The sequence below is a fragment of the Lepisosteus platostomus genome, chromosome 3 (assembly GCF_059453375.1).
Source record: "Lepisosteus platostomus isolate fLepPlt1 chromosome 3, fLepPlt1.hap1, whole genome shotgun sequence".
Taxonomy (NCBI): Eukaryota; Metazoa; Chordata; class Actinopteri; order Semionotiformes; family Lepisosteidae; genus Lepisosteus; species Lepisosteus platostomus.
The window spans coordinates 23,123,466-23,144,580 of record NC_142613.1 but is presented as its reverse complement, the minus strand read 5'-3'; the positions used below and the strand labels follow the sequence as shown (position 1 = coordinate 23,144,580).

General features: G+C 36.5%; 1 protein-coding gene across 7 annotated transcripts in view; it reads right to left on the bottom strand.

Annotated features, from left to right (window-relative positions):
• supt3h (SPT3 homolog, SAGA and STAGA complex component) overlaps nt 1-21,115 on the bottom strand; it is a 230,806-nt gene that overhangs the window by 40,296 nt on the left and 169,395 nt on the right. For all 7 annotated transcript variants that reach the window (XM_088624993.1, XM_088624991.1, XM_088624997.1 and 4 more), the window contains 4 exons: nt 8,729-8,804; nt 6,259-6,371; nt 5,546-5,656; nt 2,749-2,937 (listed from right to left, as the gene is read on the bottom strand). In XM_088624993.1, the coding sequence (XP_088481119.1) occupies nt 2,749-2,937; nt 5,546-5,656; nt 6,259-6,371; nt 8,729-8,804 (489 nt within the window). The remainder of the gene's footprint in view (nt 1-2,748; nt 2,938-5,545; nt 5,657-6,258; nt 6,372-8,728; nt 8,805-21,115) is intronic.

Genomic DNA, 21,115 nt, shown 5'->3' with positions numbered 1-21,115 from the left:
GTGTTGATTTTTTCCCCTAGAAGTTTGGTTATTGTTTAAGTAAACACTACGGAAATGTATAATAATAGACTAGTTCAAGAAAATACTAAATTCTGTTCAGTTATTATCTGCGTTGTGTCATTCTGGGATTTAGGCAGGCTTGTACAGATTCAATGAGCACCAGAGAAGAGAAACCACAGAAGAGTTCGTGTTTCTTTTAATGTTGAGCTATGATAAACAGTATTAACAATGCATGAGTTTAAGAGATTGTGAATGTAAAGTATACCCTATATGTTGAAAATTTATCTTCCAAACAAAAATTATCAGTGAACTGTAGAGGGTTTTGTACCTCAATGGCAAATTGCAATATTAACAATTTAAATATATTGATCTAAATGTAGTGCAGACTTGTACCAGCCACAATGCAACTTACAGAACGCGATATTCAAATTACCATTCAAAACTAATTTTTAATTTGACCCCTTTTTTGTTTTTTATGTATTTATTTGCTTTTAAATATAAGGTTTTTAAAACCACTATGTATAATATATATATTAGATCTGTTTTCTAATCACAATTTACACACAATAATGAATAATTCTGTATTCTGTAATTCTATATTTTATTAGGTCCCTTTTCAGGCTATAATATTTCAGGCCTATTTGGGGAATGGACAAGCATATCCTTGATCACTGGTCTCTGAACCCTAGGTGACACACATCATCCTATCGCATCCCACAAGTGGCGTTCAGGCCTGGCAAGTAGGGCATCTATGGCATAACTGTCACATTCACATCTTGCAAGAAAGCTGTTGTTGTGACATGTTGTGACATGTGTTGTGTCCAAAGAAAGAGCAGCAACTGAAGTTCCAGAACTTCCAAAAATCCACATAATGTTGGTCAGTCAAGTTGCCATTAATTGCTACAAGGGGAGCTCTGCAACTAGACACTTCTACCAAGACCATGACATTTTGACTTCCTTATCGATGCCAAATGTGCTAAACTTCATCAGGGTGGTCTATGCAAAATCTTGCTTCATCACTAAACATAGCCTTGACTCCACTACTGACAAGTCCACTTAAGGTGATGCTCCAACATACCAATCATAAAAGAACCTTTCTTTTTGATGACGGTGGCATACTAGATTATTGTTGTGTTTTTCATTTTTTTTATTTTCAACATATTGATATTTAATGGGTTAAAATATTGTTTTTTACAATACTGTTAAAAATACTGTTAAATATTTAACAAAATATTGTTAAAAATCATCTGTGACCAATCTTATTTCTCACTATTGAGGTTTATTAGAGTTGGGAACGAACGATTAATCAAATTAACACCAAACATATCTAATCAAAAACCAAAATCTGAATGCTTTATTTGAAAAATACATAAATTGAGTAATGGGTTTCTTATGACATTTAGTATATGTTGTTTATTATATTTTATGCTACAAAACCAAAAAAACAATGCCTCAGTATAATGTCCAAGGACACTGTGCTGTAGTGTAGTACAGAGGTACCCAATCTAAGTTACATACAGTACTAGATCTTACTTAATTTAGCAAAGGAAATTTCCTCTCTGGATCTGCTGTTTACTGAATGAGGTTAGTTCCTCCTGTACGCAAAGGTTTGAGATTCTGTGTCAATTATTAAAAATTATAATCTTACTAAATAAAATTCTACCCTTTTACTTAATTTAAAACAGTAGAAGTGAGGGAAAAAAGCTTCAAGCAAACTGCTATCCTTGTGTGGATAACATAAAAACAAATATTCTCTGGGTATTTAATTTTAATCAAATGCTTGCAGTACAAAAAAGAAAATTACAAGATACAGCTCGGTAGAATAATATTTTGGTATAAACAGTCTGTCTTTCTTTCATATTTCGCTAAATAAACTCCAGACTTTTCAGACAACTCCAAAATCAATACTCTTTCAAGTGGGTCATTTGCTGTGCTTTTCCATAGTTGCTGGTACTGTATATTTTCTTTATTTCAAAGATTGGCAAAAATGTAATTTCATAGGCTTTTTCACATTGTCAACTTATACAGTATTAAAACAATACATTAATCAGCAGCATTAGAAAAACATAAAGTATCTCTGCCCTTTTCAGATAACTTGATTTCATGCTTGTGTAGGATGTCAGACTGAATATACCACCATTTACAAATTCTATCATTTTTAGTATGGCAACACTGTCATGGCAACACATCTACCAGTAAATGAAGCATACATCAAACTTCTCTGCTCTTGGCAACACTAGCTTGACATTATTCCTGTGTCAACATGTCAGATAACAATTGACACTTGAATAGAGGACGGAGGTCATGGAGTAGGAAAAATTTTCAAACGTGCTTTCACAAAGCATGAGCATATTAGTGTGTTCACGTGCAAAAATGAACTGATTCAGTCAACATATCTACCTGTGACACATGTAACACAGGTCACATATTAAATGTTTATATGTGACACAGGTAAGTGTTGTGGTGATGATGATGAGCTACACATAGTATGGTGATTACCTGCAGATTTTACAGATGGTATCTGACAAACAGTAGTGGAAGGCAACGCTACTGTTATCAACCTGTGCAGCTGTCTCATTTATCATACTGAACCTTGCACTGAGTCTCACCTGCAAAGAAAAATAACACATTTCCTATAATGGTAGATGATTTTCCAACTATCCTCTTTTTTAGTGCCTCTTCCAATTCATGGTTGTGATGGAGCCGGAGCCTATCCTGGCAAGAAACAAGTGTTATTTTTCTACTAACCTTTTTTCTTTTCCTTTGTTTCACCTTGCTGCTGGTGTCCTGGCTCATGCCTCCATTCCCCAAGGATCCTGAGTGGGTCTTGCCTGAATGCTGAGAGCTGGTCACTGGTGGAGTGGGTGTAGAAGGAGGGGTGTTCTCTGGAGAATCAGGATTGCTCTTGACCGCTGCAGACTGCCCTTGCAGGTATACCTACAAAAGCAGGATTTACAATAATAATAATAATAATAATAATAATAATAATAATAATAATAATAATAATAATAATAATAATAATTGCTTACACTTATAAAGTGCTTTTCTGGACACTCCACTCAAAGCGCTTTACAGGTAATGGGGACTCCCCTCCACCACCACCAATGTGCAGAATCCACCTGGATGATGCAACAGCAGCCATAGTGCACCAGAACGCTCACCACACATCAGCTATCAGTGGAGGAGAGCAGAGTAATGAAGCCAATTCATAGATGGGGATTATTAGGAGGCCATGATTGGTAAGGGCCAATGGGAAATTTGGCCAGGACACCGGAGTTACACCCCTACCCTTTTTGAGAAACACCCTGGGATTTTTAATGACCACAGAGAGTCAGGACCTCGGTTTTACGTCTAATCTGAAGGACTGCGCCTGTTTATGGTACAGTGTCCCCGTCACTATACTGGGGCATCAGGCCCCACATGGTCCGCAAGGTGAGCAACCCCTGCTGGCCCCATTAACACCTCTTCCAGCAGCAACCTTAGTTTTTCCCAGGAGGTCTCCCATCCAGGTACTGACCAGGCTCACACCTGCTTAGCTTCAGTGGGTTGCTAGTTATGAGTTGAAGGGTGAAATGGCTGCTGGCTCAAGAAAAACAACAAATAATTATTTTCCCTGTTAGTTGCCCAGTTTTGCAGTATTCACATGCAATTCAATATGAGATGTGACTGCACCATTGCACTGCAATGTAAATATAAACACTTGTCTCCTATAACAGGTTCTGTGAAATACATTGCTTAATTTTTCTCATGTAAAACCAGAAGAAAAGAAATACTGAGGCTGGCTTTCCCACAGTATGCATGGTTTCAGAGTGGTGACCACAATCAAGTCTACAAATGGCGAGCCAATACTAGCTAAATCCATGTCATATCACATAAAAGCTGGATTTTACATTATAGTTACCGGGTTGCAGAATTAATGAACTATGGACAAAAAAGTCTGACTAGATGAAGCTCTCATGAGTCAATGAAAACAAATTTAATTCTACAACTCTTTTGACAGGCAAAGGAACCGTAGTCCATCTTCATGCAATTAAGGAAGATCAACCGTACTGCTCACATTTTAGGTTACAACTTCTTCACATAGGGTAGAATCTTAAATCTTGAAACGTAAAATTGCTCAGAATACTATAAACCAAAAGAGTGGAACTAACTGTAAAGAATAAAAAATGACAGATCTTAAAAGAACATGATGTTCTAGATTAGGATGCAGTCATCAATTTTCCAGAAAGAGTTAATTATGAAGACGGACAATATCATCTCTAAAGCAGAATTATGGGGCCTTTTGTTCAGTTTCCGTGTGACACAGTAAACCTGTTTTTTTTTGTAGTGGTCCATATTACGTAGCTTGCTATTGGAATGTGAACACAGAAGGTTAACAGCAAAATTTATAACTCTAAATTTTCTTTTTTCCACCTCTCATTCTTTATCAGAAGTACTGGATTCCAACTCCTTCCTCGCTTTAAAAGACACTTTATAATTGCCATAGGCTATTTAACCAGATTTCCCACTGAATTGTTGTATACAAAAAGACAGCTTCAAGTGAGGTTTACTGCCAAGCCACTTACTTTTCCTTCATAAAAAAAATCACCATGCAAACAACAAAGCTACATAGATCTACAGTCCAAGTGATGACAGCAGAAGGGGTCAGTGAACTGGGACTCCTAATCCTGTTGTAAGATCAACAGTGACATTCCGAAAAGCTGCCACAAGACAACCCTGGCTGTTAGTTTAGACAATGACATCTGGTCCCCTGACTGAATCATAAAACCAGTTTCAAGAGAAAATGACACTTAATGAATGACCTTTCAACAGATAGATAACTATTGTTTAAACAATTCAAAGATAAAAAACAAAGAAAAATGACAGACATTCAGGAAAAATGTTGAAACACTGCACATGCCATCACAGAACCATCTTTAGGTTTATTAGCCTTATCATTTTTTTTGCACTCACATGATTTTTAGAATTTAATTCAATTAAGCTCATACAAGTATTTTAAAATAGCACAAGTTAATCGCAAGGCCTGTGCAGAGTACACAGATGGAGAATCGCCGGTGCTTGTGCAGTATACAGGCTTGGCAGCACTCGGCTGATTGTGTCTCATTACCAGGGTCTGTACACTGTGGCCAGTAACTGACACAGCCTCCGGATCAGGACCTGTGCTGTCCAGGCCACAGATCGCATCATCTCTTCAGATGGATGCTTTTACTGGAGGAGACACAGGAAAGCCCCTGCCTTGACTCAGCTTGAATATGTGAAAAGTGCAGTGAGCTTCTGGTTTTAGTGAAACCCCCTCTCAAGGAGTAAACTCCCACAGCACAAAACCACCTCACAATTTGGCAGCCTCACTTGGCAAAGGCTCGGTACGTAATAGTAGGGGGTAGTTTAAGATAGGATTAGCATGAACTTGGAGACTTGGAGAGTTTTGGTAGAAAGCCTTTCTTGGTAACTACAAGCACAGACCCTTGATTCTCCATTTGCTGCCTACTGTTAAAATCACAATAATTCATACTAAATTACAAAATAACAGAACTTAAGATATTACCTCAGCTGTTGAACTGTGATATTGAATGAAAGTTGCTGATATTGCATGGCTAAAGGGATCTCCAGCTTTCGGTGTCATGTCTTGTTTTACCAAAAGAGCAAGGTCCACTAACTAAAAACATGGACAAAAAGAAATAATTATAAAATGTTACAGTGACTTTATATTGAGGATACAAATGTCTGATTAACTTAATGTATACCTACTGTTAAACATTACATTTATCTTAAAGTTACAAAGATTTATAATTTGTGTAGAGTGATACTATTATTACACACTTTAGAATTCTATAAATATGTCTGTTGTGTATAAACCTTTAAATTTGTTACTCCAGAGAAATACAATTAGGCTAAACATACCATACAGTATGTACTGTATATAATTGAAGTAACATTTCATTTGGAAAATCCTCAAGGTATCTTTTTAAGTCTAGCTTGCTGAAATAAATTTGTACTGAGCTACACAATATTATGGGGTCTTGTTATTTAGGTTTATTTTAAAATCTAAGTGCAGAAAGTGGGGAAAACAGGCAGAAGTTATGCAAATGTAAACAATTGCTTCCAGGAAATGATTTCATCTTCTGTTACTTACTGGACAGTATGTCTCTTGCAGGGGTATCAAGCCTTCACAACCTAAAATAATTGTACACTACAAGCATATAAACCCCACTGCATAATATTCACACCAGCTTGAGGCTCTTTCAGACGATAGCATACCTGAGCTACAGTCTCATATGCCAAGTAAGAAAGTATTTCCATGGCTACTGCATTAGGCTTCACTTCCATACTGCTGCAGTCCAACCATTCCCGAAACTTAGATGCCTTTTTGGCTGAAAAAGACAACAAACACAGCATTTTGAATGTAAAACTACAAATACCAGCGAAACTATAGTGGTAAAGAGAGTGACAGTGCAGAGCTCCAAAATATTTTGTATAGACTAAAAAAGTACTTATATTCAATGCAAAGTTTTTATAATTTTTAATGCAGAAAATAATCTTAAAGAGACAGTTTGGGTATCTGGTAAGATGTACAGTAAGAGATTAAGAATTCAAGATTCTTACTGAGAACTGGGGGAGTGATGTAACACAAGAATATTGGACAGCAGGAATGGAGTTTTTGTGTCCATGTATGTGGGAGTGTTAGGATGATTATGATAAATGTTTGTTTTTCCTACAGTGTATAATAGGTCTCAGTGAAAATGTGCATTTTAGCTGTGTAGAATGTGCAAACTCCTGTCCTGTTACATAAAAAAAGTTTATTAAGAAACTGTGATCTTTCACTTCCCAGTGAACAGCAGAGAAAAAAACCTATGCTGTATATTACAGTTTCCAAATTATACAAATTATGTCAATAAAAACACCACATCCCCCACGATGAACACCAAAGAGAGTCCTGAATGGTTGTCAATTGTTTGGAGACATCAGAGATAACAAAAAAAAAGAATACAGATGTTAAAAACTGAGACATTGCCTGTTGTGATTTATTACCCTCAATGTCACATTAAGGCTTAATAAAAGAATTAAAACAAGTATTCTTAAACACGTGTATTCCAAATATATCTGGATTCATCAACTCAATGTCTGACAAAGATGAGCTATTTATAAACTAATCATGTGATTACTTTGCGCAATAGTCAATTCATCAGACCCTTGAAACAATAACTCCAGTATTTTGATCCTGTGCATGTTGGGTGACTCGGTTATCCTTTTGTTCAGTTGTCATGTACTCACTAGTAACATTTTTAATAGCCTCTTCAATCTCTAACCTTTGGCCTTGAATCTTAGTCACCACTCATCGGCATCTGGAGTAGAGTCCGATTGCAGGATCAAGCTTGTTGATTTACAGGCTGTTATTGTCACGGGCTGCAAACACTTCCAGTAAGTAGGTTTGTGTGTTGGTAAGGCTTTAATTCTGTCAGCATGTTATTAGTGCAGGAATGCAGTGCGCTGCCCATTCTTGGTGTTTTCTGAAAAGATCCCACAGCAGGAGCGCAGAGACTTCTGTGACAAGAGCCTTTGAGACACACTTGCCTTTCAGACCTAAATTTAGACCCTAAATCCATGTGGTTTTCTTACAAAGCTGACAAATGGGCCAAAATATTAGCAGATCTATAGTGGTTTTCAGATTACATGAAACAATACAGCTTCAACATCCAGCCTTTATCCCTGCAATTTTCAAACATGAATGACCAACTAAAATTAAATACAATTATATTTTAAGGTGATAAATGATATTTATTATTACAAGTAAACACAAATTAAAATACTGACACCTTCTAAAAGCTAAAGTATTTTTTAAATGTTAAATTACAGCAAGGTATATATACATACTGTCTGTTACACTCCCAAACAGGCTACATGGACCAAATCACTTCCTTCTTAGATTTTTATACAGTATGGATAAAATTGACCCTTTTGTCCAATAAACATCATTAAAAAGAACAGCTTTCTAATTAACAAATTACTCTACAATTTAGCTTTTTGGTCTTCTAGAGTCAAATCCAGAACCACTAAATATAAGCGAAAGCATTTTTATTTTTCTACTGAACATCAGGCACAGTGCTTTAAAATACTATTTTGCTATAAATTCACACGACTGCAAACTGAATAGGAAACAGTATACAGACCTATTTTTTATATTGTTATTGTTTGCATACATATCTAATAGAAAACATTCCCTATGTTGTAGAAAAGCATTTAATAAAAGAAACTAAAGTGATTAGGACCACACTGCAAAACAGAGGACACCTCTGGAGCTGTTAGTAAGGGTCCAGACATCAGGATCCTGGGGAATAACACACCATGTTGTCTGAGGCTGATGGTGAGAGAGCAGCAACCTATCTGCACAGCCCAGGCAAGTATCAAACCCATTAAGTCAAAATACATGCCCCTTCCTGCTGGGAGTCTGAAGACATGAGGAGTGACATACAGTAGCTGCTCTCAGAGCTTTAATGCAAAAGGGGCATTTTTTCAACAGTTTGCTAAATTAAAGTTTCTTACTTTAAAAAGCTTTTTCAATATTTAAGTGGATCACCCAAAACCTAAAAAATCTAGCAACCCTGGCTTCCTTTTCAGTGTCAATATTTAATTTAAACTAAGGCATTACTTCTGCTTCATCAAATTTTATGGGACATTGTACATGTTTATGTTAAAGTGTAGCTTTGTGAGACACTTGTATAATACTTACAAAAGCTCAGCTGTCGACTTTCACAGAATTCACTGTACTGAGCAGGGTCCATCATTCTAGTCTGTTTGTCAGCCCTCTAAAGAAAACAAAAGTTAAAATCATAACAAATTTTACCTAAATTACAGGTGTTTACAAATGCAGAACTACAATGTCTACAACACATTATAATACTGAACAAACTAGCAAACTTTGCTTTAAGAGTGCCCACTGCTCTTATTGTTCAAGTGACATTTCTTCTCCTCAGCTTTCTTGGTTTTTATGTTATCTCAAAGACAGTCTTCTCATAACTCTGTCTTTCTAGTCACTGTTGACTTTAACTTAACAAGCTGTGCTTGTAAATTTATAAGTCAAAACCATCTGTCAAAATTGATTGATTTTTTGCTACAGTATATACACCAAATATGCAAAATATTTCAGCAGCATTATGATATGAGAAAATATTTTATTCAAACCACAACATCAAATAAGTGGTACACATAATTGAACATTGTGTTTTCTTGAAATTATGCAGACCATTTTAATATAAATATAATATAGACTAAATCAAAAATATTATAAAAATACATCGTTCATCATTATTATCTTTCAGAAAACCTAAATATTGTGCTGACTCTCATTATTTAATATTTGTAAAACATGTACAATAATGTTTTTCTTTACTGGGGGATTAGCACACCTTTTAATAGGTAAAAAATTACAGACATATTGTAACATACTGTCCATTTCCAGTGTTCCTTTCCTACAGTTGTGAGAAAAAGTTTGTGAATTTTCTGTATTTCTGCATTAATTGCTCCTAAAGTCTGATCTGCTCTTCATCTAAATCATAACAGACACAAGCAATTGCACTTTACCAAGTCTATATTGAACACATTGTTTAAGCATTCCACTGTCTTTGTTGGAAAAAGTTGGTGAACCTCTAGGATAATAACCTCTATTAAAAGGTATATTTGGAGTCAGGAGTTCCAATCAATGAGATGACATTCAGGGGTCAGTTTGAGGTGCAACAGTAAGTGTGAGGTGAAATATTTTTTGGAGAATGCCAATGTGTTTAAATGGTGAAACATGGTTTTTGATGGTAAAACACCTTAATCAAAGGAAAATAAGTTGTATTCTCCTCTAGTAGAATGTTATGGTTTGCAGTTCAGTCCAAACATAATACATCTTTTTGACATGACCAAAAAAATCTAGATTATCTAGAGTGCAACCTATCCATGCATTCTTTTAAATACACATTCTGATCTTATAATTTCCTGCTTATTTGTCTACTGGCTTTATGGAAGCTCTGCCTTGAAGTGATCCCCCTATTTGAATTGCAGTGTATAAAATCAGTTTTAGAACAAAATAAGCAGGCATGCCATGTTTTTTTTTTGTTCTTTTAAGATGTACTATTTAACCTGGACTGAACTTTGCTCTTTGTGTGTGTGTGTGCATGTGTCAGTGTGAGTAACATCAGGCTGACACATTGCTGAAAGGCAATCCACACTGATTACTCTGCACAGCTTTTCCATGCACCTGGGCCAATGAAAGGAATGTTCCTACTGTTTACAGGCAGCACCAGCCCTGTGTTATCGTTTAGACCATCTCCGCTTTAATCAGGTGCATGCTGTGGGAATACCATTATCCATATCAAAGCTTCCTAAACATTTGTTTCACTCCTTAAAGGCTTTTTGCTAAGTCCTTTGGCACTTTGTATAAAAACATTCACAGTAAATGTGTTCAATTTATTAGATAATAAGCATGCATTGTACTCAAAGCACCCCAGGCCTTAGTGTTATTAATGACTTCTTCACATGACAAATAATACTTTTCTGTGGCATTTAAGTACCTAGGCTTTTTACAATTACAAAAAAATAATAGGGCTCATATTATAAAATAGCAGAGTCATCAGAAAGGCAGTAAAAATGAATCAACAAAACCTTTTGATGGCAAAGCAAGATTGACTTATTTTTCTTAGCACACTCGACTGCATTTTTGCATGCTAGCAAGTACCGCTATTCGAAGTTGAAAAGCAACTGTTCACCACTGCCAACATTAAGTTGTGTCTACTCCCACAGTGCCCTGATCATTAAGAAAACCTTTAATGTTTTGAGGAGTCTATTCAGTATTCACTGAGAGCTGAAAATCTTTTCAACAGGTTTCTAAGACAATCTTACTTATGTATCCTTTGTGATGGTGAGCTATAATTTTGATAAATGGATCCTGTACACCAGCAGATTAAAACATATAAGTACAGTCATGAAAGACATGGACAAATTCAACACAATGAACTACTTCTAGTGCATTCAGGACTTGAAATTTGGATATGGTTCTTTACAAAAGGAACAGATGACTGAAATGAAGCTAATTCCTTAGGATTCTTTAAGAACCGTCTGGATCAGAAACTGGCAAATTCACAACTAATGAGAAATAGGATGGGGTGAGGTAAGAAGTAGATACAACCCTGTATGTTGAAGTTTATTTTTTATTTTGAGAAGTCCTACAGTATGTAATCTATATATCAATGTATTATTAATGTTGCTTATGTGCTCATATACACTATGGGGTAAAATATTTAGACATTTTGCATTGTTCTATACTTTTTGATCAATGGTTTTCCTTAATGTAGAAATAATTTTCCACTAATTTGTTTACTGAAAATGTTCATTACATTTTCATACACTAATCCTGATAGATCAGTATTTTGTAGTACAATGCTTCATTTTGGCCATTCATGTATATATTATTTGGCATTGTTGTGATAATGATTGTCACATAAACATCTGAATGACAAATGGGAATTTTTCTCATCCATAATGAGCTGTATTAATACCAGACCAAGATTTTATATATATATATATGCGTTCTAAAACCCCACAGTCAGGTTAGGTGTTGCTGGTGTAAACAGAGAAACTGTACAGAAATCTACAGTGAGTGTCTAAGGCCAAACTGGAATTTGGGATAGCCTGGAAGATCTGTTCATAAGGGAGGGTGTCAACCTGACGTTTCCTCTCCAGAAATGCAGAAATCAGAGAATCATGAATGATCTCCACCTCCCTTTTGGCCAAAGGAATCATACTGTACCTTATCGTATCATATCTTATATTAGTCACCTGCTAATTACTTTGCCAATTACAAAAACAAACACTGAAACACTGAACTGCACAAAAAGCCTCTCACTGCTCAGTTAGGAGAAAGTTACGAGAACAGGTTGCTTGCTCTAAAAGATTCTTTTCCAAACAGCTTTCTTTTTAATGAATCAAATTCTTCTTTTATAATTCACTTCTTTGCTTTCATCATTTGTGCTATTTATGTTAAACTACAGACAGTATACCTTTAGTGTGTTATGAAAGTAATGTGCCTACATCCTTCTGGCAGTGACTAAAATGTACATTTTTACTTAAACAAGTAGAGAAAAATAAACATTTAAACAGATAAGTCTAAAAACTGAAACAGATCTGCTTAAAGACAATTTAGCCTATCCAAGGAATATATATTTTACTAACTTCTTATTTTGAAACAGGTGGAACAAAATAGTTAGGATGCCATAACTTTGGGTGTGAGTTTGAGCACTAGTTTAAAACTGTTTTTAAACAATATATGAAAAGCTGTAATGAATACAATAGTACAATAATAAAAATTATTACATGATTGCACGTATTTACCGTGTTCATATTTATTTACACTTTCAAAGTACACTGAAAATAAATGTTGTAAATGTAATCCTTCACTCCTTTTAGTAATCTGGCAGGTTTCATTTTAAGAAGTTTTGAAGTCCACCATCCATAGGAGTTCCTGTAATAGACAGTCAAACTAAGTGAACCAAGGAGGTAAAAACCTGGTCTGAACTGACCAGGAGGTCTATTTTAAATTGGCTGTTTTATTTGCATTCACAGAGTAATCAACAAAACTGTCTGAGACCTTGGCAAAGGCAAAAGCTGGAGAGGCATACACGTGACTGGTGTATGATGGATGAGTGAATGATGGGCCCTGGGTTTGCAAGTCCTCATAGTTCTAATAGCGCAACAGGACTAAATGAGCTTAATGGGCCAAATTACAGTACCTCCTCTCATTTATAGTCTTTCAGATGTATTTCTGATAAAATGCACTCTTGTAAGGTTGTAAACAGTAGCATTTCACCAGGTCCCCTGTCAGGTACTGTATATCCATGTTTTTTTTATTTTACCAACAACCTATACTCTTTTCTGAAAACACTTTAATTTTCTGACTGATATTTAATTTCTACTTTTCTTGATTTGTTTCTCTACTAATTAAGCTGTTCTGAACAACAATTGCACACTAGCTTCATCAGTGAATATTGTGTTTGCTATTACTTAAAAGTAGTTTTATACTTTAGTTGTCCAATGTTCTTAGTTTTCTTTTTACCTTTTTAACTCTCAAAAGGTTGTGCAAGTTTAAAAATCAGCACAAAATACATTAACAATTGCTTGTTTTCCAAATTATAGATAGATACTTTATTGATCCCGTGAGAGAAATTGCAGTGCAACAGCAGCTTAGCACAGACAACACAGCAACAGTGTAATGAATGATACAATAATAATACAATACATACAATACAATCAGTACAGTGAGAAGTGCACTAAGAAGAGTTACTCACAGTCCAGAACGCACGAAGAACAAATCAGAACAGAACAGTACACAAAAGTTGTATTGCATAATATAAATATAAATATAAATGTATTGCACAAGTCCCTGCCATATATTGCACAAAAACGGTTGTAAACGGGATAAAGAAAAAGAACAGATGTAGCAGTTTACTGTTCAGTCCAGAAACAGGTCACTGTCAATGTTGCCTCTGCCCAGGCGCAAAGTGGATGCGTTATACAGTCTTATGGGAGAAGGCAAGAATAACCTCCTGTAGTGCTCCCTGTCGCACCGTGGATGGATCAGCCTATTGCTGAACGTGCTCTTCATTTCTACAAGCATGTGATAGAGGGCATGGGAGACGTTGTCCATGATGGCCTCTAGTTTTGACACCATTCTCCTCTCAGCCACTACCTCCAGGGGGTCCAGGCCAGAACCAATGACAGAGCTTGCTCTTCTGATGAGCTTGTTCAGCCTGTTAGAATCCACTGCTCTAATCCTAGAGCCTCAGCATACCACCGCGTAGAAAATAGCGCTCAGACAGACTGATACTGTAGAACATACAGTATGTAGCATCTTACTACATACATTGAAGGACCTGAGACTCCTCAAGAAGTAAAGTCAGCTCTGACTCTTTTTGTAGATGGCCTTGATGTTCTTAGACCATTCAAGTCTATCGTCGATGTGCACTCCCAGGTACTTGTATGAGTCCACTATCTCCATGCCACTCCCATGGATGTAGACAGGAGTAGGTTTGACCCTTTTCCTCGTGAAATCCATCACCAGTTCCTTTGTCTTTGTTACATTCAGTTCCAAGTGGTTCTCCCCACACCACTCGACAAAGCTGCTGACCAGTCCTCTGTACTCCTCCTCCCGCCCACCCTTGATACATCCCACAATTGCAGAGTCATCTGAGAACGTCTGCAGGTGGCACGACTTTTGAGTTGTATTTAAAGTCCAAAGTATAGAGGGTGAAGAGAACTGTCCCCTGAAGAGCCCCTGTGTTACTAACTACCTGTTCAGACACACAGTTCTGAAGTCTCACAGACTGTGGTCTGCCTGTCAGATAGTTAGTGATCCATGAGATCATGGAGGCACCGACTTGCATCTTCTCCTTAGAAGTAAGGGCTGTATAGTATTGAAGGCACTGGAGAAGTCGAAAAACATAATCCTCACAGTGTTGGCAGCCTTGTCCAGGTGTGAGTAGGCCCTTTGCAGCATGTAGATGATTGCATCCTCCACACCAACACTTGGCTGGTAGGCGAACTGTAGGGTGTCCAGTAATGAACTGACCAGGGGACAAGACCAGCCTCTCCAGTGTCTTCATGACGTGAGAAGTCAGCGCAACTGGTCTGTAGTCATTGAGGACAGAGGGGCGCCCTTTCTTTGGTACCAGGACCAGGCATGATGTCTTCCAGAGCCCAGGGACGCTCTCCAAGCGCAGGCTCAGGTTGAACAGTCGCTGGAGCACTCCGCTCAGCTGATTAGCACAAGCCCTCAGAACTCTGGGACAGACATTATCTGGTCCTGTGGCCTTACCCTGGTGAAGCCTCTTCAGCTCCCTCTTCACCTGGTCAGCCGTGATGGTCAGCCTGGCCTAGGAGGTGGTGCTCATAGCGCTGTCAGTGCTGCAGGTGTTAATGGCGGAGGTGTTGGAGAGTGGCAGCTGTGGGGGGGTGAGTAGCTGTTGGGGGTTGTAGCTGTAGGCGGCCATGATTTGGGGGGGATGGAGGGTTGGGCAGTCGCAGCTGTGAAGGCTTAGGGAGCATTTGGCTATGGGGGGAATGGGTGTTGAGCCACAGAGGGCCTTGAATCAAACCTGTTAAAGAACTGGTTCAACTCGTTGGCCATCTCCAGGTTCCCCTCTGTTGCACCCTCAGCCTGTTTGAAGCCAGTGATCTCTCTGATGCTGCTCCATACATCCCTCATCCTATTCCTTTGCAGCTTGTCCTCTACCTCCCTCCTGTAGGTGTCCTTGCTCTCTCTTAACTCCTGCTTTAGTTCCCTCTTTAGTTCCCTTTAGTTATCCTCACTGAGGGAAGCTGTTTTGAAAAAAAGATGTACAGCCGACTTTAAATAAATGGCTCTTGCAGATTGCTCACTGAAGCAATTTACAAGGATGCGACAAGTGTACCACCTAATATACAAGTTACCATCCATCCAGGAAATATACAACACCAGGAGTCTGAAAAAAGCCACCAAAATTATGTCTGACCCCACTCACCCCAGTCATAACTTGTTTATTCCCCTACCATCTGGCAGAAGGTTCCAGTCACTCCATTCGCACAGAACTAGACTCCAAAATAGCTTCTTCCCCAGAGCTGTCAAGTTGGTGACGCCCCCACTCCCTTCCACCTTATTATGATCTCTCCTAACGTCCTCCTGTACCCACAACGACTGTACTCCTACACCACCACACACACATGTAAGCCGAAATTGTACTGTCCCCTCGATAGCCCAGTAAAACTGTAACAGGCATAATAATATTTAATATTTCTTAATTAACCATACTACTTTTAACCATACTATTTTTGCACTGTTCCAAGAATTACCCTGCACTGTTTCTGTCCTGTTATATTTTCTCTGTTTGCGGAATTTTGTACAGTTTTGATTACTTGATTACATGTTATTTATGTTATTTTATTACATGTTACTGTTATTGCTATTGTGTAACTGTCTATTGTCTTATCTTCTGTCCTATTTATATACTGCACCTGAGTGACTAATGAGAAACACTTTTCATTATACTATGCACCTGTGTAAGTTTAATGACAATAAAGTTGAATTGAATTGAATTGAATTGAATTGAATTGAAATAAATGCAAATAACCATTTGCTGGATTTCAGTTTCTGAATTTTACTCTTGTGGTAATGCTATCATTCAATTACTCTACCTTTTCTCTTGAAATGGTTTCAGGATTATAGAAATGCAGCGAAGAAATGTCAGAGAAAATGTAAATTTTAGCATGACTCAGACTATGAAGACCCTTCAGACTCTAAGGAGATACTATACAAAATATACTGTACAACCTCAGAAAATCAAGGGAAAACACTCAAACTGCAGCAGTCATTTTGATGTTCCTGTTTGTGAGAGATGGAGTTGGAAGATGGAAGATCTCAAAGAAAACCAGGTTAATGCTATAAGGCTGGACCAGAATTTCCAAATTAATGCCCCAGTATCATGACCAAGGACACCTTCTGTAGAATATACAGTTCTTTGGAAGAGGCGTTAAACTCAGGTCCTGACTACCTAGAGTAGTTTCATCCTAAATTCCACCCTCTAAATCACATGATGAAGCAATTTCTGTTTTTGCAACTTATCTGTTGTGTAATGTGGCTACTAACATAAAACTAACATTTTCAGGGATTATCTTCATAACCAACATCATCCTATTAGAATTATAGGTTGGAAGCAACAATACAACATGCTGAAATGAGAACTTTCTTATTATGAGCATTTGTAGTTCGAAGTATGAATAATTTGTACAGTGGATGCCTAATTCGGTAAAGCACAGTGGATAGCATTACTGCCTTGCAGCACTGGGGCCCTGGGTTCAATTCAAGACCTGATGTGCTATCTGTGTGGAGTCTGTAGGTTCTCCTCGTGTTCAAGTGGGTTTTTGCCAGGTATTCCAGTATCCTCCCACAATCCAAAGACATACTAATATGCTAACTGCCCTATGGGAAAATTGGACCTGGTGTGAATGCGTGTTTGTCTAAGGTGTGTCTGCCCTGTGATTGACAGGTGTCCTGTCCAGGCTATATCCTGCCTTATGCCCACTGCTTGCCAGGATAGTCTACAGCTTCCCCGCAATCCTGGGATAATGTATTGGATAAGTGGTTAGAAAATGGATGGATGAATTAACAGCCTATAGGAATGAAAAAATGTATTGCACAAGTGGAGTAAACAGAATTCTGTTTGCAAAAATTCATGGCAACTATGCATGTATTGTAGAAGTAGTTTTTCTAAAACCATTTTATATTAGGTACAGAAAACTATTCTAATTAAAAGATCAGTTAGACTTGAAAATTAAAAGATCAGTTGACACAAAAACCAGAAGTCACATGTAAATCACTGGTTTAGAGGAAGACCCAGTCTTAATGCAGAACTCGTCACTTTAACAAGAGAGTACGAAATCCTTAGGCACTTTTGTACAAAAGTAGTGTGCACTCTCCAACACTCATAGAAGACTAAAAAACAAGAATCAAATGAACAGCACAAGACTGTTGGTGCATTAAATAAGTCAAAAGCCTTAAATTATAAACAGCAGAAAATCACAATATCCCACAGTTGATTTAGCTTGTTTATTATCATGAATGTAGTAAATGAATATCACTGACATACTATACTCTCAGAATACATACTTTAAAATTGGAGACTGCAGGCCAAAAGCTAAAGTTTAATTGACTGATCAAACTGTACATTTTAAACAGGAACATCACTTAATTAATTAATAACATTAATAAAAATATTAAATATAAGGGAATGAATACATGCATTAGGGGGTACTCTTCCTTATTCAAATCATGTAACACAATTGTATTTGTCTTTTTACTGCACACTGCAGTACTTACACTGCTAGCTATGTTAATTAAGGAGTTACTTCTTTACTTCTCCTTATTGAGTACCCATATAAAGATCCAACCATTCAGAATGCAAGCCGGATAATGCAGCGAATTGCGCCATGCACACCTCAAGACACTGCAGCACACTGACATTAAACTTATTGTTGTGGGACTGCACTACTTTGTAAAACCAGAAGGAGCAGTGAATGCTTAATGTATGATGTGGAAGCATTTGGGCTGTCTCCAGAAAAAGCCTGGTTTTGAATCCCGGTCAATGCTGAGCCCCTTGAGACAATCCTTGTGTACTGTTTAGACTTTTATTAATTTTAAACTGTGTATTACAATATGTTGGTTATCAAATTAATAAAAAAATAAAATAAAGCTATTTTACAAAAACAAAATTACTCAGTTGGATATATAAAAAATAGTTTATTATTATATTGTATAATTTCAAAATGGTATGCCTCAAGGACTTATTCATAGTACAATCAAAACAAAACACCTGCTAGGTCCTTTTCTCTTGATGGTACACACACGCGAATCACATAAAGTCATATCCACAGATATACCAAAGAGTAGTGTATACGTCAATGAACTGCAGTGTGACCTTATAAATATACTGCATATACAGTATGATACCGTAAAACTTTAAAGCTACTACAGTACAGTTTGGGTGAAATATATTTTTCAGAATCAAAATGTAAAGTTAATTATTTCCTAAGTACTTGTTGCTGAAATTTGCATTAAGCCAAAATATACATTTTCTCAATGCAGATGTAAATCTGAAAGAGGCACATCGTGTTCACAAAAAGGTATAATAATAAACATTTTTTTATATATCCTGCTATGTAAAAAACAAACAAAGCAATGGTCTGTGTGGGATTTTAACTGCTCACCTTCTGAGTTGCAGGTTACTGTCTAAACGTCTAAACTACCTTACAGTCTTTGAGCGTATCATTGTCCATTATCACTATAAGGACAATAAAAGTAGTTAAAAATGAATGGCAAAATGTTTCCGAAATATACACAAGTGATATTTTAGCTGCTAAAATTTCTTTATTTACATGATTCAATATTAATATTCCTTATCAAGTAGTATTTAATCAGTATTTCAAACATTTGTTCAATAATTACAGCAAGTAAGGTGTTCTTATTACGTATTCTAAGAAACTAATAAAACATTATAGCTTTTTATGAAACATATAAACCTTACTGTATATAGTTAGAACAAACACATCAAAACTTTTCCAAAATAACCACTGTAAGTTACCAAGTTAAAGACTTTGATGCATAAAACGTTCATCAAGAAGGTGGGATACTGTTGTGTACTTTGTTTTTTATATTTAGCTACCACTACCATCTACTGTATGTACAGTACATTAGGTATATATTACATATGAGATCAAATGGCTTTAAAGCCACTATAGTACAGTATGTGTGAAATTTTTCATAATTAAAAGTTAACGTTAAATTGTTTCCTGATTACTTGTTGTTAAAATTTGCATTACATTAGGTATATATTATGTTTTATTTCTGTTTTTTATTTTTAGATACCAAAATTTCCCTTTAGTTATATAATTCCATATTAAGCAGATTTAAACATGCACAGTAGAGAAACAGATTAAATGAAGCAATCATTTCACTAACATCTAATACACCACAAGGGCCACCCATCGATTGTCTTTGGTGAATTACATAATGCAACGTGCCGTGATACAGGTAACATATTAAGCTGAAATACCATGTGTTCTGATTGCTTGCATCTGTATAGGCACTAATGATGCCTGTAGTGAACCTTCTAGTTTTTTCTATTTAGTTTTCCAGGTGGGAAAGAGCAAACAAGTGAGTGAATGAACAAACTAATCAGATTCCTCAAATATGCTACAATTTCAATCTATTTCTATTGATACAATTTCTAGGCGTAAAACTGATTGGTAAATTTCCTTCGTTTCAGAGATCGTGGTTTAAATCAGGAGGAATTATGTTACTTTTTTGGAGAACGGCTTACTCATTGCCATTTATTCCTTTGTATAGTGAAATAGTGAATTTAAGGTGTAGAATCTTGTAAGGATTAGACTTCAGGGACTCTTATAAATAAGCCAACACATGCTTTTTGTTTATTTTCTTGTATAACCATAAATATCCTGAACTTGTTTGCTTGACTGGTTTTGAAAAGCAAATAGTTTTTTAGATTAAGTTTAACCCTAACCCTAAGTAACCCTAAGTGCAGCAGATGTCAAATGAATACAAACACAAAAAGTACACTTTCTTGAAAGAGAACATTAACTCACAGTTTTTAATGACATCGACACTTCAATTACATAGTCACATGGAAGTATTATGGACATATTTTGTAGTTGGCAAAATAGAGTTTGACCTTCATTCTGTTCTCCTTTTTCAGAGATCACCCTTCTCCACTAGGTCCACTAGAGGTTATGGAATCTTGTACAGACTGTGAGCTAGAATTAATTCAGCCTTCTCTTCAAAACCCTGTCTGAATTTATTACCATTGGTGTTAACTCCTAGGCTAGCACCTGTAATGAAACATTTCCTGAGTCTTGGACCACTTTGATTCCTAAGGAAAATTACAGCATGCTGTAAATTCACTAGTCACACTTTAATGCATGTCGTAAAGCCTGTTATAAGGTTTATGACTTACTTTTTCAGATCTTTTAAGTTGCCTGTTTTTAATAGCTCTAATTTGTGAAGTGCATCAAGACCAAAGTTCCATCTAATACAATTGAGAAAGGCTACTCACACCCAGAAACTCAGCTTCAGTCCTACAGCTGACCCAGACTCAAACTGCAGTACTAATCTAAAGCATAATTAAAACCTTCACCCTAATTAAAACCTAATAGTGTTAATAGTAGATGCAACTATTTAGTATTATGTGTTATTAAGTGTATTGTGGATCGTGAATTGTGGAGATTTCGAGTTTGTAAAGCACATTTATAAGGCCTTCAAGTCTCTGTTGGCATTACACTGACTATCGGGTTCATCCCTTTTCTACACCAGCAATAGTACAGAAAAACTGGCAGGTAGCTCTGAAGTAGCATCCAATGCAAATATCAATCTATTAGCTATGTGAAGACAATTTTTCATTCTAGTAAGGTTTTTCTAGCAGTTTTTACAAACATACAGTAACCTAAAAAACAGGAATAATTAAATATTCCCCGAATGCAATATTTGAATATATATATATGAGTATACAGTATACTATATATATATTAGTTTTTAGGT